Raw genomic sequence first — 14,148 nt, 5'->3', positions numbered from 1 at the left:
ACATGAGTAGGGTGTGTTAGGGTGTGTTTAACATTGTGGTTCCCTATGAACAGAAGGACCAGAAGATAAATGGCAGAGATCCACTGATGCTCCTGTGGAGATTGATTTATTATGTACTTATTGTGTTCTAATGTGGTTCTATGTGGTCATTGCTCTGTTTTATAAAAATAACGTTGTTTTAGCATGTCATTCAGTATTTAATCCACATGCTCAATTTTGTACTCAATTTTCAATATATTTTCTTCATTTTTTCTTTTTTCTTAATTTTTTACTTTAACCTGACTCCAATTAAATGTAAATGTGGGGCACGCACAGCCCACCTGTGCCCACTGGGGAACGTTGCAGGCCCACAGTGGGCCCCATAGTGTGGGGCCCACATGTGCCCTGCATTTCACGTCGGTAATGGGACCCATAGTGGGCTGCCCCTGTGTGGCTCATTTTATTCCTGCAGTGGCCCCACATGGGTCCCAAAGGGGCATGTTTGCTGGGGTTATGCTGCTATAGGCCTAGACTGCCACAGGCCCTATACAAAATTGAATTGAATTGAATTGAATTGATCTGAATTGAAAAAAAACAACAAAACCCTCTTTCACCTGTTTGGAAAAAACAATGAAAGAGCATGTGTACAGTGTTCACCAAATATCTATTCTTTATTCACTGTTACTTTCTCGCTCACAGGACTCATCAGATAGTAGAAGACATGCCTGGAGTGATAATATTGAAGAAGAAATATTAAAAGGCAGTGGAAACAAAGTTGCTTACAGTCACAAGTTTTAACAACCAATACCAGGTTTAAACTTTTACAATGTAAAAAAAGTGTTTAATTATTATTATACCTATATTACTCCTTGTAACATACACAAGTTCAAACCTAACATTCCAGATCAGTGCATTAAATGTAACGAAGATAGAGGGACATTATACCACTGTTCAAGAGAATGTCCTACTATCAAAGATTTTTGGAAGAAAATGATGTTACATGTTTCCCACATTGTTAATTATGATCTTCCTCTGTGCCCCAAATTATTATGTTTACTATATTTCCGACTGTATGTAACTCAATAGTTGAGACTTAAGTGTGACTAAACTGTAGACCATTAGGAGTTTTTTAATTTTCCTTTTTTTGTGTTTTTTGTTTTTGTTGTCTTTTTGATTATTCTGTTTTGTATGTTTGATATATATGTTTAAAGCAGAATAAATATGATGTTAAAACAAGAAAGGATCCATGCCGCTGCTGTGCATGCATCCTTCCTAAACAGAGTATAGGCTTACATCAACCATGCTTTCCAAGTACCACACAATAAGCCATCATATATGCCAAGAACAAAACCACATGTAAGTTGGTCAAACAAACAAAATGGCTGCCATTCCTTTTATTCTCAGTGGAAAATGCAATATTTTCACTTTCAGCATTTTATTTTCATAATCTTTGTTCAGTGAATGTATATGATGTTTAGTTTGTCAGTTATTATGAAGATTTTTGCAGACTTTCTATCGTCACTATGGTGGTTGCTATGGATACTGCTACCGCTGCTGTTATATTATCTGTTTTATTTTATGTAACTGTTGATGATCTTATATGATGATATGATGTTCTTTCATAAAAAAATGTAGATTTTAAGCACCCCAGGGATGAATTGAATTTGAAATCCTGAATTTGAAACAATTACAGCCTGTGATTGGCTGACCACATGACCTGCCACCTGGAAGTATTTTCCTCACTGTCACCATGTTAAGGTTTTCTTTCAATGATATCTTTAACATTTTTCAACACAAAAACACAAAAGTGCCCTTGATGACTCAAAAATACAATAGCTTAATGTTGGCCAGAAATATTGCTGTTCCTGGCACCAGATTAATTTCCCCCGTGGTTAACGTAGACTTTTCAAAGTATGTGACTATAGAAATTGCTCTGAGATCAGTTTTAATGGCAGAAAAGTTAGCTGTTAATGTAGTGCAATTTTCAACATACTGATAAGCATTCAGGAGGCAGTTTAATATATGCATGATGTGGCTGAACAAATATTTTGCATCCATAATAAACAAACTCAAACTCAAACAAACTCATGTGTTGCCAACACCAGCGCAAACAGGCCTGACGATGAAGGGCAGTCATGGCAGGCCTCCTGGCAGTCCTATGGGACCGGAGATTGGCTGCATGCAGTCTGTTCCGGATTGTCTGGGCAGAGAGCTGTCGGCCATATCGTCATGCAAACCTTGACTGCAAATCTGTAGAAGACAGCCTACGGTACCTAAGTGCTGACAGGGTGAGGAAACGGTCTTCTTGGGGTGTCGTCTTCTTGGGATGCCTACTTCGCGGCCTGTCTCTGACATCCCCCGTCATATGGAACTTGGCCTTCACTTTGGAGATAGTACTAGGGCTCAATCCAAATAGTGGCGCAACTTGGTTTTGCGGAACACCAGCTGGAAGTTGCCCTATCACACGGGTCCTATCCAGGGCATGCCGATTCTTGGAACAAACACCTACTGACCACTGTAGCAGGGCCCATGCTCACAGGTGCCTGATTGGCACCTGATTGGCAGCACCTGAGGGTACCAGAAGCTCAAAACAAGAGTCAATAGCAACAGCAAAATAAGCTGTTTGGCATTGGCAGAGGAGATTTGGCAAATTTTTCATAGGCGCCACCCACATACTCAGCTCTGCTGCTCATCCCACAAATGCATGTTCCTTAAAAATGTGGCACCATTTAAAAGGGAAATAAACAGGCTTTCCCATGGTATAAGATTTATTGCCAAGAAGCATTTTTACAACAAAGAAGTAATCTACCAAACACAAGTTTCCTTACTTTTTGTGCTAAGTTTATCTGAAATAAACCAACATCTTTACTTTTCTTAACATAGATCATCTAGATGCAGTGTAATTCATAGTTCAGCTATACTAGATATTTGATATAATTAGTAGATATATCTTTTTATGTCCTTTTTTTGGATTCCGGTTGCGGCAAACCAACAGCTATTTGAAATGGAATGAAGCCCACCAACAGCAGACAACCCAAAACAGTAGTGGAATGCGTCAAGTCTGTCCACAACACAATGCTCTTCCATAGCCCTCTGCTATCAGAAACTGACAAAAAACTTTATTTCTCAGAATGGAAGGAGAAATAATTAAAAGTGATGGCCTTAACATTAACCTATCGTATTGTTGGGTTATCAAGGGCACTTTTGTGTTTTTGTGTTGAGAAATGTTGAAGATATCATTACAAGAAAACCTTAACATGGTGACAGTGGGGAAAATACTTCCAGGCGGCAGGTACACCGGTCAGCCAATCAGTTCAATCTGATTGAACTTTGATCAATGAAATTGCACTTTGAGGTGGGGGATTGACCTCTCATTAAGGAAATATTTTTTGTATTCTTGTTTTATTAGTAGTGAGTGTAAGGACAGTGACAGAGGATTATGGATAAATAAATCCCCCAGACTATCTTTGTGCGCGCACACACATGCACGCACATCGAATCTTTTGATGTCCTAGGGAGCATCAAAAATGAAAGACTGCATGATTTTTCTTGCAAATCTGCGAGGATTGTCTACATTTTTTATACATTCTCCCAAATGTACTGCATTGTTGGATGAATATTGCAAGAGAAGACTGCCACGAGTCTCTCAAGTGATGTGGAACTTCAACTCCAGGTTGGTATGTATGGTCGATGACAAAAGAGTTGCGCTGTTTGAGCTGTTCCAGCACATCCTTAACCACACTGAAAATTTTGACCGTGAAACAGTACATTGTGCATCGAGACACTTATCACAAATGACAAGCTTTGACTTCTGTTTTTTTTCTCTTTGCTTTCATTGGCATTTTTCACTTTGCTGATGTGCTCTTTGGAATTCTTCAAAATAAGAGCTTAGAAGTTCAGTTCTGTCTGGCCAGATTTGCAGATTTTTGCCAGAGCCTCAAAGATGAGTGGGGTGATATGGAGGCCATTGGACAGCCAAGTCTAGCCAGAGAAAGACCAGACCCTTGTACGCACTACAGAGAGCTACACACCGCTGTAATCAACAGCATCCTCACACAAATTAAGAATCGATTTGAAGACTGCTGTTTGCTGTCACAGGCCTGGATGAGAACTACAGAACACAGTTCGACCTTGCCAGACTCAGAGCTGAGCTCAAGTGATGTATAACATGAAAAACTTTCAGGGGAACAGCCTAAGTGATCTACTGACTTTTCTGAGGAACATAGGGCTTGCAGTCAGTATGTCACAACTTTATTCCCTCACATGCTTGATCCTAACAATACCAGTGTCCACAGCCTCAGTTGAATGATCTTTCTCAGCTCTCAAATGCATCAAAACGTATGTAAGGATTACAAACGGACAAACATGACTCTCAGCACTGGCATCTATTTCCATAGAGAAGGAGCTGCATTATTTACAATTGCATGCATTATTTACTCATTATTACAAATAATGAGTGCTACGTTTTACCCTATTTAAGAGAGACCTATTGTAGTGTTGTGGTTTATCCATCTATCTATCTATCTATATATATATATATATATATATATATATATATATATATATATATACATATATGTGTGTGTGTGTGTGTGTGTGTGTGTGTATATATATATATATACACACACATATACATACATATATATATATGTATATAGATTATATTGTATTGACGCTGTTGTGAAGACAACCAGATTGTTTTGGAAATAAGAGAGAGGAAAGAAGCATGTTCACTGAAGAGGTAATTGAAATTGTCACAAGTTCATGATATGGGAACAGGCAAAAGCTCCTGTAATGATGTGCACTGCATAGTAATAACATAGTTAGAATAACATTATTGCTTCGCATAAACATGTAGTACAAATAACTATGGCAGGGGTTGGCGTCAGGGTGGCATCAGAGTTACATTAGAGGAAAACATTAGGAGAAAAAGCCTGAGTTTGATCATTCATTTAGTCTGTAGTGGAGACATGAAAGCAGATAGAAATTAGAATATGTGAATCTATATAAAATAGCATATATTGTGCCAGAGATGGACCATCTCCGGAGTCAGGCCAAAGTGTGCTTGACCAGCCTCCAAGCAGGTTGCATTTATGTGTCGCTGACCATGGCCAGGCTTCTGACTGAATCTCTGTGGTTTGAAGTTTAGTCTCTCTTCTGCATCCTTGTTTTTACTCTCAGATATCTGCTTTATTTAAACGTTTCCTTGCTTTCAGCCATATCGGAATGGCACTAAGTTACTGCAGATGAAAACATTTACTGCTGTTGCTGCTTCATATGTGTTCCACTGAAAAAATAATGGAAGGCTTTTATTGTGAAAAATTTATAGGAATTTATATGTGTTCATCCACCGTTTTACAGCTGCGACTTTGACCACTAGTCACAGCCATGATGTATACAGCCCGCTGCTTTTTGACTCAAGATAAGTGCGTCATTAGTTAAAGACACACCTTCAAGCGGGTAGCCCTGTGTTCCAGTACATGTGCATGGAAAAGGCCTATAGATCAGCCTGACAGCCGGCCTGAGTGAATACTGATCCAGGATTCTATGACTGTAGGGCTGGTAGCTTAGCTAACTGCTTTCTAGAGGGCTTTCTTCCCGTTAGTAGTAGCTAAAGCAGGGCTTATAAGGAACCAATCTAAATGCCAATAGTGTCATTATTCTATAGCCATTACACTGTGCAATCAACGTTTACTTCATAATGATAAGTTAAAGCAAAAAGTTATCCATTTCTACTTTAAGGTTGTATTTGATTGGTATTGCTGGAGGCTTCCAAAAGAGGGCGCAATTGGGCAGTAGATAGAGATGCTGTGTTTCAGTGTTGATGCCCCATGTTGACAGTGTCCGATGCCACTTATTAAGTATATTATTAGTATGTTAGTATAGTATAGTATATTATTATTATTATTATTATTTCAGTATATTGTTTTTGTGTTGTGCCAAGTGGTTGCTGAGTGACATAAAGGAAGATCTAATGGTGATGCTGCAGTAGCCGCTGTAGTGCACAGTGGTGTGCATGTGCATTTGTGTTGTTGAAAGTGAAGATCACCTGTCTTGTTGGTGTTGAAGCAGTAGTGCATATACTGCATGATATTTGTGTGTATTTTGTATTCGGCTGTGTTGGCTGTATCGGCACCAACATGAGGAATTTGTGAGTTGGTGTGTGTGTGTGTGTGTGTGTGTGTGTGTGTGTGTGTGTGTGTAGGTAGGTGGGTGGGGGATGTTAGTGCAGTTCGTTACTGAGGGCCCTGACTGAAACCCCATGGTACACTGGTCAAACTATGGCAAGAGACTTTTGAGGAATCTTAAGAGGAATTTCTAACCCAATGCATCAAGACATTTGAAAGACATCCATTTAAGGTCTGAACCCAAAGTAAGCACTACAGTACCACAGTCTGGTTTGGAGAGTATATTGAGATCCCAGAGCAGTTTGCGGTGAGCCATCACATTTTGGGTCAGTCAACAGCTGGTCTGCAGTCAGTTCAAGTACTTCTCAGCACACAGGTTTGACAGCACATCAGCATGGAGAACACCAGGGCCAAGATCTGACAAGAGAAGAGAAGGTATGCAAGTCAAATAAATGTGTAACCTGCCAGGAAATAAAAACTCAATAACAGTCAGAATAACTTTTTTATTTGTTTATTTATTATTTAATTATGTTTGAAGTACCAATTTTCCCACAGAATCTTTTTCCTGAATTCTGAGTTCTCAAATTGAATGAAATGCAATCTTTTAAAACATCAAAGCATTTTGTCTGCAATAGCTGACAGAAAAAAATATGTTATCAAGCGCAACATTAACAACGTAACATACTATAATTAATGTGAAGCACTTCTCATCAAGCAGGTTTTTTGTACACAGGCTACACTCAGGACACACTAAACAACTCTGATCAAGACTGGCCAAAAAAGAATGTGGAAATACAGCTTAGCTCCTGGGTCCCCACTGACATTTGACACTGATGTTTTTGTATTACAGTAAAATGGTTAGAGATATCAAAATTATGTTAAATAGTAGTAAGATGCTATCTTTCCTATATAATCATTGAATTCAGAAGTGTGCTGCTAACACTCTGGATGTGTGCTGAATTTTAGGGAAGTGCAAGTGTAAGTGTGTAAAGCTTAATAACAATGTATTTTTGTCAATATCTGCTGGGCTTGAGGTGTTATGAACCTAACAGATGGAGAAAACATGACTAAGGTCAGAGATGCATCATATAGATAAAAGAAATGATAAATAAAGGTTGGAGATAACTACCTGCACAACACCAATACACACACCAAGCACCAGAACATGGGCGATGTTATCTAGCAGCCACTGTCTGGCCTTCTGGTAACAGGGCTGCAGAAGACAAACAAAGACAGAGTGTGGGGTAGGGGAGGCGCTCAGGAGGAATAGAATAAGTACACCAGGGAAAGTAGAAGAGTAGTAGTAAGGATGAAATGTAGAAAGAAGTGAAGGGAAGAATGATTAGAGTTATCTTAGACATCAATAAAGCCTACATCAATAAAGCCTTGGGACCCTACAATATCATCAAGCTGTAACTGGCAAGACATTTGACACAGACATTTGCATGATACTCTCACAGATTTCCATAATGGACAAATAAACAGATACACTGAGGTAGACCATCTCAGAAGCCATTTAAAATGGAATCCAGTTTATTACAACTTTGGCTATTTATATATTTATTCTGACCATCATTAAAAAAATTTACTCAAATGAATTGCTGAATTCAGGGAACACAGATATGAATAGAATGAGTACTGCAATCTTGGCACCAAGATGGCAGTATGACAGTAGACTGGCATTGACCAAGATACCACAAACCTTTGTGGCTAAATATTTTGGACTCCATTGCTGGAATCCATCATTTGTAAAGGTATTCAGGCACACTCATGCATCTGGAGCAAATTTTGATTTCATTTGGGGGATCAGTCAAAAACGAAAACAATTGCCAGTTGAAATTTTACCCCTCTACATTCCAAAAGCCCCCTAATGCTGAGCAGTAAACCAACCTCACTCCAACCATCAACACATTGGTCTGTCCCAACAGAGCAGCAAGATGAGGGCAGCGTTCCATTCAACACATCATACCAGTCTGTTTTGTTCGTTACTCCACAGCATTTGAACTGTGAGAAGAGAGAATAAGATACAAAAAGTAGAGTAATACCACTCAGCTACATAACTCATGTATACACAGTTGACTAGACAGTATTGAGAGGCAGACTCAGGGACAGAGGGTACACAATGATTTCAGTACTGTCACTAACACTAAGCAGCCAAACAAACCAGCAGGTGGATGTTAGATGTTGTAACTGTTGTAACTGGAGCTGTGATAAAGGAAAGCAAATAAAGAACTTACAGTATAAAGAAAAAGGCAACGGAAATGGTAAATGGACTGCACTTATATAGCATCTTTCTAGTCTTCCATCCACTCAAAGCACTTTTATACTACAAGCCATATTCACCCATTCACACACACACATTCATATGCTGATGGCAGGGGCTGCCATGCAAGGTGCCAACCTGCTCGACAGGAGGATCTAATCATTCACACACTGATGGCACAGCCATTGGGAGCAATTTGGGGTTCAGCATCTTGCCCAAGAACACTTTGACATGTGGACTAGAAGAGCCAGGAATCGAACCACTGATCTTCTGATTAGTGGATGACCCACTCTACCTCCTGAGCCACAGCTGCCCCGGAATGATCTGTGCAGCATCACGCAGGACACTCAGATGTCTGTAGACGTTGAAATGAGAGCTGAAGAGCTTAAGGTAGATGCCTATTCCTATTTTAGCCATTTTCAGCACTACATTTGAAGCACACGGACCCTTTGAGATTGTGACAACTTGACATAATTTGTATTTCCTTTATTGGCATGCAACCTATCCTTTATTCATGGAATATAAGAAGCCATGATTTGCCCTTACCTTTTTCTGGACATTGTCCCAGGATTTTTTCAGTCCAGGCTCAGAATTATAATTATTCATTCCTTCCTTTAATTCACCTTGTACTTTGGAATCCAGCTGACCAAAGGAAAGAAAGACATACAGTTGATCATTCAAATGATCAATCCATCCATTATCTGGAGCCCAACAATTATGACTTTATCATCAATTAAAATCAGTTATTTTTCTGATGAATAATTTCCCAAAGCCTAATGTTTTGAAGATTGTTTGTTTTGCTTAAAATACCTAAAGACATTCAATTCACAGTGATATTAATTAGTCAGAAATAATAATGAATAATTTTTTAGAACCTGGAACAACAGAATGTGATTTTACTTGATAAACGTCTTCAATAGTTAATGAATTCTCAAAACCGTGGTTCACTATTTTTTATTTTTTATTAGTCAATTAACTCTTCGGCACTTAAAATTTAAAGATGAGCTCCTGCCAACATGCTTCAACTTTGACGCAATGCAGTGGAGTGTCATCTGACAAAGCCTAAGACCTGTACTATCTCATTCCCGTGTGCACTGCACACTTCTTCAACTTTTGAACATTGTAGATGGTGAGCTCACCTCGTCATAGGTGTATACCAACACTAGAGTCACCTCTGTCACGACCAGGATAAAAAGGATCACAAAGAACTGCAGAATAGAGAGCAGTTGGAGACTGACATCATAGTGTATACAAGAGCAAGCTATGTAAGCATTAAGATTAGAATATCTGCAATGTGAGCATGAACCGTGAGTTCAGTTTGTGTCTGAGCATTTTTGTTGTATCTCTCTCTTTCCCCTCATTTCCTGCCATCTCCCTACTGTTGGCTATCAAATAAGGGCATAAGAATGCCCAGAAAACATTACAAAAAAAGGAATATCTGCAACTTTGTTGTTATGTGGCTCTCTCACCATGACCAATAGGCAGCGCTGCTCCTTAAGGGCTCCAAGACAACCCAGGAAACCTGTCACCATGGTAATGCCACCAGCAACTAGCAGCAGATTGGCAACTGAGAGGGATGGGAAGGACAGAGGAAGAGACGAAAACTCCGCTTGCGTGAAGGACAGCCACACTCCAACACCAAACAAACCGCATCCTCCTAGCTTTTAGGAAATGTAATGTCAAATCAGTGTCAGAACTAGCATTCATCACAATGCAATGTCCTGAAAGTTGTGTTTCTGGTAGAGAGTGGGAAATCACAAATGAATGATGTAACAGTGAGATTAAGTCGACATGTCTGTAGAACTCAATGTTAAATCATTTTCGAGGCATGCACTAAGCATATTAAAACTTATCTCTCCACAACTCTTTAAATTGAGAAATGCTAAACTGGTAGAGGCTACAGAGAAATCTCAAATTAACTTTTTTGGAAATGCATCCACATAAACAAATATAACACCAACTTGGGACAGATTTGTGCAAATACTGACCCAGAAGATGAGGTTAAAGACAAACATCGAATATTTGACACAGCACAAACACCTCTGACATGCTGACATCCTGCAAAAGAAAGAGAGAAACAGAGGAGCAGTAGAAGTATGTTTTATGCTTCATGTTACCAGTAACAATATATTATTGGCTAGAAAGTGCAAAATATCCAGTGTGTTTTTATGCTCTTATGCGTGTTACTATGGTGACTGAATGTAAAGTATCTTTTATGACTTTGTTGTAGTGTGTTTTGGGTTTCCTTGGTGAGAGGGCTGCAGTGTGATGAGGGAGATGGAAAATTTGTAAAGTAGGTTGTATATGTGTACAATCATAAAATGTAATACTAGAGTTTAACAGATTCTGTCAGTTGGTACAACATACAACACCTTCTGTTCTTTTGCTTCCACAGACCTACAAAAAGAACCCAACCTACAGGCTACTGCAAGGATGAACATACACAATTCATTTGTCCACAGTCAACTTGAGAATGTCTTTTTGCTGACTGTGGATTTTGTCTCCAAGTTCTTACATTGGAAATGTTAGGAAACAGTCACTTAACACCTGGTATGGACAAGAGGAATAACTACAGCGATTGAATCTTTTAATGTCAATGTTCATGTGACTATTTTTTACAGGAGACGTGAAAATTTTTTAAATTCATCCTTTAAATCTAGCTGTTTTCTTATGTTTTCAATTATTTCATAGTTTTGATGATGTTACTTAAAACATCCAGACATACATTTTTTTTTCTTTTTACACCTTCTGAGTGTGCATGAGTGTTCATGTTTGTGTGTACGTGAGCATGTTCTGATTTGTCTCTAAATGAGTTTTCCTCACACCGCCTGCTGACCCCACACAGGAAGTCAAACTGCTGACAGGAAGGAAGCTCCCTCCCCTCCTCAGTAGACCTAATTATACTGCTGAAGGCATTTCCCATGACCACAGCAATCCTGTGACTCACAGGAGAGCTCAGGGCACAGGTCTTTTACCAACAAACCAACATTCTGAGGGAATCATAATTATCAATTCATGAGTTTGGACATTATATTTATTTGTGTTATGATTTCCAAAGCTCCAGCTGATCAAGTGTGTAAACTGCAAAAAATCTTTTGAATCGTAATATGTTTAATATTTGTGAGTTAGTCAGTGAATTATAAGTGTGTTAGTCAGAGATAGACTGGCTGGCTGGCTGGCATGTCAGTGCATGCAGTCTTGGCGTTATTCCCATCCAGGAATTTGGCCACACAAATAACACCGTGTTATCTGGTGACTTTCAGGACAATGTGTCGTGGTGGTTGTGGTGATGGCAGCTGTTGAAAACACTTTCCGTATTACGTTATGTAAATTAAATGGTGTTGCCACTGAGAAGCATTCACATTTCCTCACTTATTTTTCTGAAATTAATCTTTTTAAATTGCTTATTTGAGATGGAACACTGAGTCTCATTGCAGTATACACACTGATGTTCACAAGTTGAACAGACAGTAGGCTGGTCAAAGCAGTGAATAATAATGAATAGCCTGCTGAATACTGGCTATGTGACTACACATTTTACACAATATTTAGCCACACACTCTACGTTTAGTGTGTGCACAGTGTCAAAGCAGGTCAATTGGTTGAATATGGGCCACTTTCTGATTGAAGATAACAGTATAAAATCACAAGATAGACTGTACTGCCAATTTATAGGCTATGTTTTGTTTTGCACATTATAAGAAACGTTACGTGGTGAATGCTTCTTGATGAGCACAGTTTAATGTATGTAAATGGTTGGTGTAGATGATAAACACATTGATTGATTGATTAAAGTAAAATTGATAAGGCTTTTAGGAGCCAGCTGCCGTCACTATGAGCCACCACAACGCATTTAGCTGAAAGTTGCCAGTTAACACAGTCACTGGTCTTATCTGCTGACTTTCTGGGCACCCATCAGTCTCACCCATCATGGTATTTCATTGATGCTTCACACATGACACAAATCAAATGGCATTTATGTTTTTATGAATGAATTTGTCACCTCCAGCCCATGTCAACCATGTCTCCTAGACATTACTTTCATGAATAACGAAACTGTTTTCCCAGTTACATTGCATTGACAAACATTATCTCTGCCTGGATTATGTTCACAGGTAACATTTTTTCGAATAAATGAAGCTTAATTTATATATGGCTCTGAGGTCATAGGGAGGAGATTGGGGTGGATAGTGAACATACAAGATGCAGGACTCTGACAGCAGAGACCCGGGTTCACATCCTGAGTCCTGTGTGTGTTCAGGTGTAGGCAACAAAAGTAGTGAAAGATGCTAGTGTGGCTTAAATTTTCATAAACATGTTTCATGCTTCAAGACACTGGACTTCATTCTGTATTAAACCAAGACCACAAACTTTCTTGGGAAAAAAAGAGAGAGAAAGTTGAAAGAAAGTTGAGAGAAAACATGATTCAGCAGCATTGTGTTTCTAACAAAACATATGTTGCAATTAAGTTGTATATGAACGTAATTACTAGGAGACAGGGTTGCCAAATGTATACTTTGCGTTGTTTTTGTCAGCCAGTATGGAGATACAGTAGAGTGGTATAACATTGCAACAACCAGTTGGCCACATTGGACCTCCTTTACTGGATTTCTTACATTATAGTATCACTGAATTGAACTTATTATCACATTTTTGCATTATGTATTTTGCCTCTATTTCTAATTCAAAAATACCCCATCATATATGCACCAAAACTTTTTTCCTCAGCCCCTTGCCTCTTGGCCTTTCCACCAAGTTGAGATAAACATTAATTTTAGAGAACATTTTTAACATTTCAATATTTTTATGCACTGATGTACAGCCCAATGACATTGTTTTTTCAAGTTTACTTACTTTTGGTGGAATGTTGTTGTAAGCCCTTTTGGGTTTTTGTTTTTTTTAAATCTCACCAGCACAATCATTTTTCCTGCTTTAATGCCTTTATTTTTTGTATCTTATTACATGTGCAAAACAATAAAATAAAACTATACTTTGACAGGCCAGTGTGTCTGAAGAGATCTCCAGAGGAATAGGACCATAGTTACATCTTAACACATGTTAATGAAATACCAACATATTCAACGACTATTTGGATTAAATACTTATTCATTTAAACATGCTGAGTTTTGAACATAGTATATAATTGAAGTGGAACTTTGATGATGAGATTTAGCATCGGAATATAGTTCCAACTGAAATTTAAACAGATTTTACCTGAAATTGAGTTTCAGTTCTTTTAAATCTTGTCTTTGTTATGCTCCTCTTCGTAGTTCCCAACTCCTTCACCTTCTGGTTTTGATCTTTTCTTCGTTTTTCCTTTTTAGATCTCCTGTGGATCAGTCCCTGAACCAGCCAGGCTTTTCAACAAGATTTCCTTTCTTCTCTTCTGCTGTAGTGCTCCTCACTAATAGACTGTGTTCACCCCTTTCCCCAATTAACTCTTTGTCTTCTTTCCTGATTCTAAACTTTATATTGACTTTATGTAGTTTTCCATATGGTAGATTGTATTCTCCTCTCTCCTCAACTCTTTCCAGATGTGTTTGTTTTTGCTGTCTCTCTCTGAGCTCCTCCTCATTTTTTCCAGTTACATGTCTATCCATCAAGATGGGTATTTTTCAAATCTTTTTTCATGAGGCCAGTGTGTCTTAAAAATACAACACAACACAACTATCCCACAAATACTAAAAAGTGTCAATTTTGTATAATGTCACCACTTTTACTTCACATAATATCTGCCATTTCCAAAGCATACTGTTGCCAGTGCTCTTTATTCCTCTC

General features: G+C 38.6%; 1 protein-coding gene across 2 annotated transcripts; it reads right to left on the bottom strand.

The window, feature by feature from the left end:
- Window positions 1-4,597: 4,597 nt before the first annotated feature.
- Window positions 4,598-13,937, bottom strand: LOC137168085 (tetraspanin-9-like). Of its 2 annotated transcripts, XM_067570544.1 has the most exons (8): window positions 13,585-13,937; window positions 10,359-10,428; window positions 9,840-10,031; window positions 9,510-9,578; window positions 8,917-9,012; window positions 7,998-8,111; window positions 7,237-7,320; window positions 4,598-6,524 (listed from the first exon to the last, which is right to left on the bottom strand). In XM_067570544.1, exons 2-8 carry the CDS (start codon window positions 10,425-10,427, stop codon window positions 6,462-6,464), a joined length of 687 nt encoding a protein of 228 aa, XP_067426645.1. In that variant the 5' UTR covers window position 10,428; window positions 13,585-13,937; the 3' UTR covers window positions 4,598-6,461. The 2 variants fall into 2 exon arrangements, with proteins under 2 accessions (XP_067426645.1, XP_067426646.1); XM_067570545.1 differs by lacking the exon at window positions 9,510-9,578.
- Between the last annotated feature and the right edge of the window lie 211 nt (window positions 13,938-14,148).

Source organism: Thunnus thynnus, chromosome 17 (genome assembly GCF_963924715.1).
Source record: "Thunnus thynnus chromosome 17, fThuThy2.1, whole genome shotgun sequence".
Taxonomy (NCBI): domain Eukaryota; kingdom Metazoa; phylum Chordata; class Actinopteri; order Scombriformes; family Scombridae; genus Thunnus; species Thunnus thynnus.
Note: the sequence above shows the minus strand (reverse complement) of the source record. Positions and strands in the feature narration are given on the sequence as shown.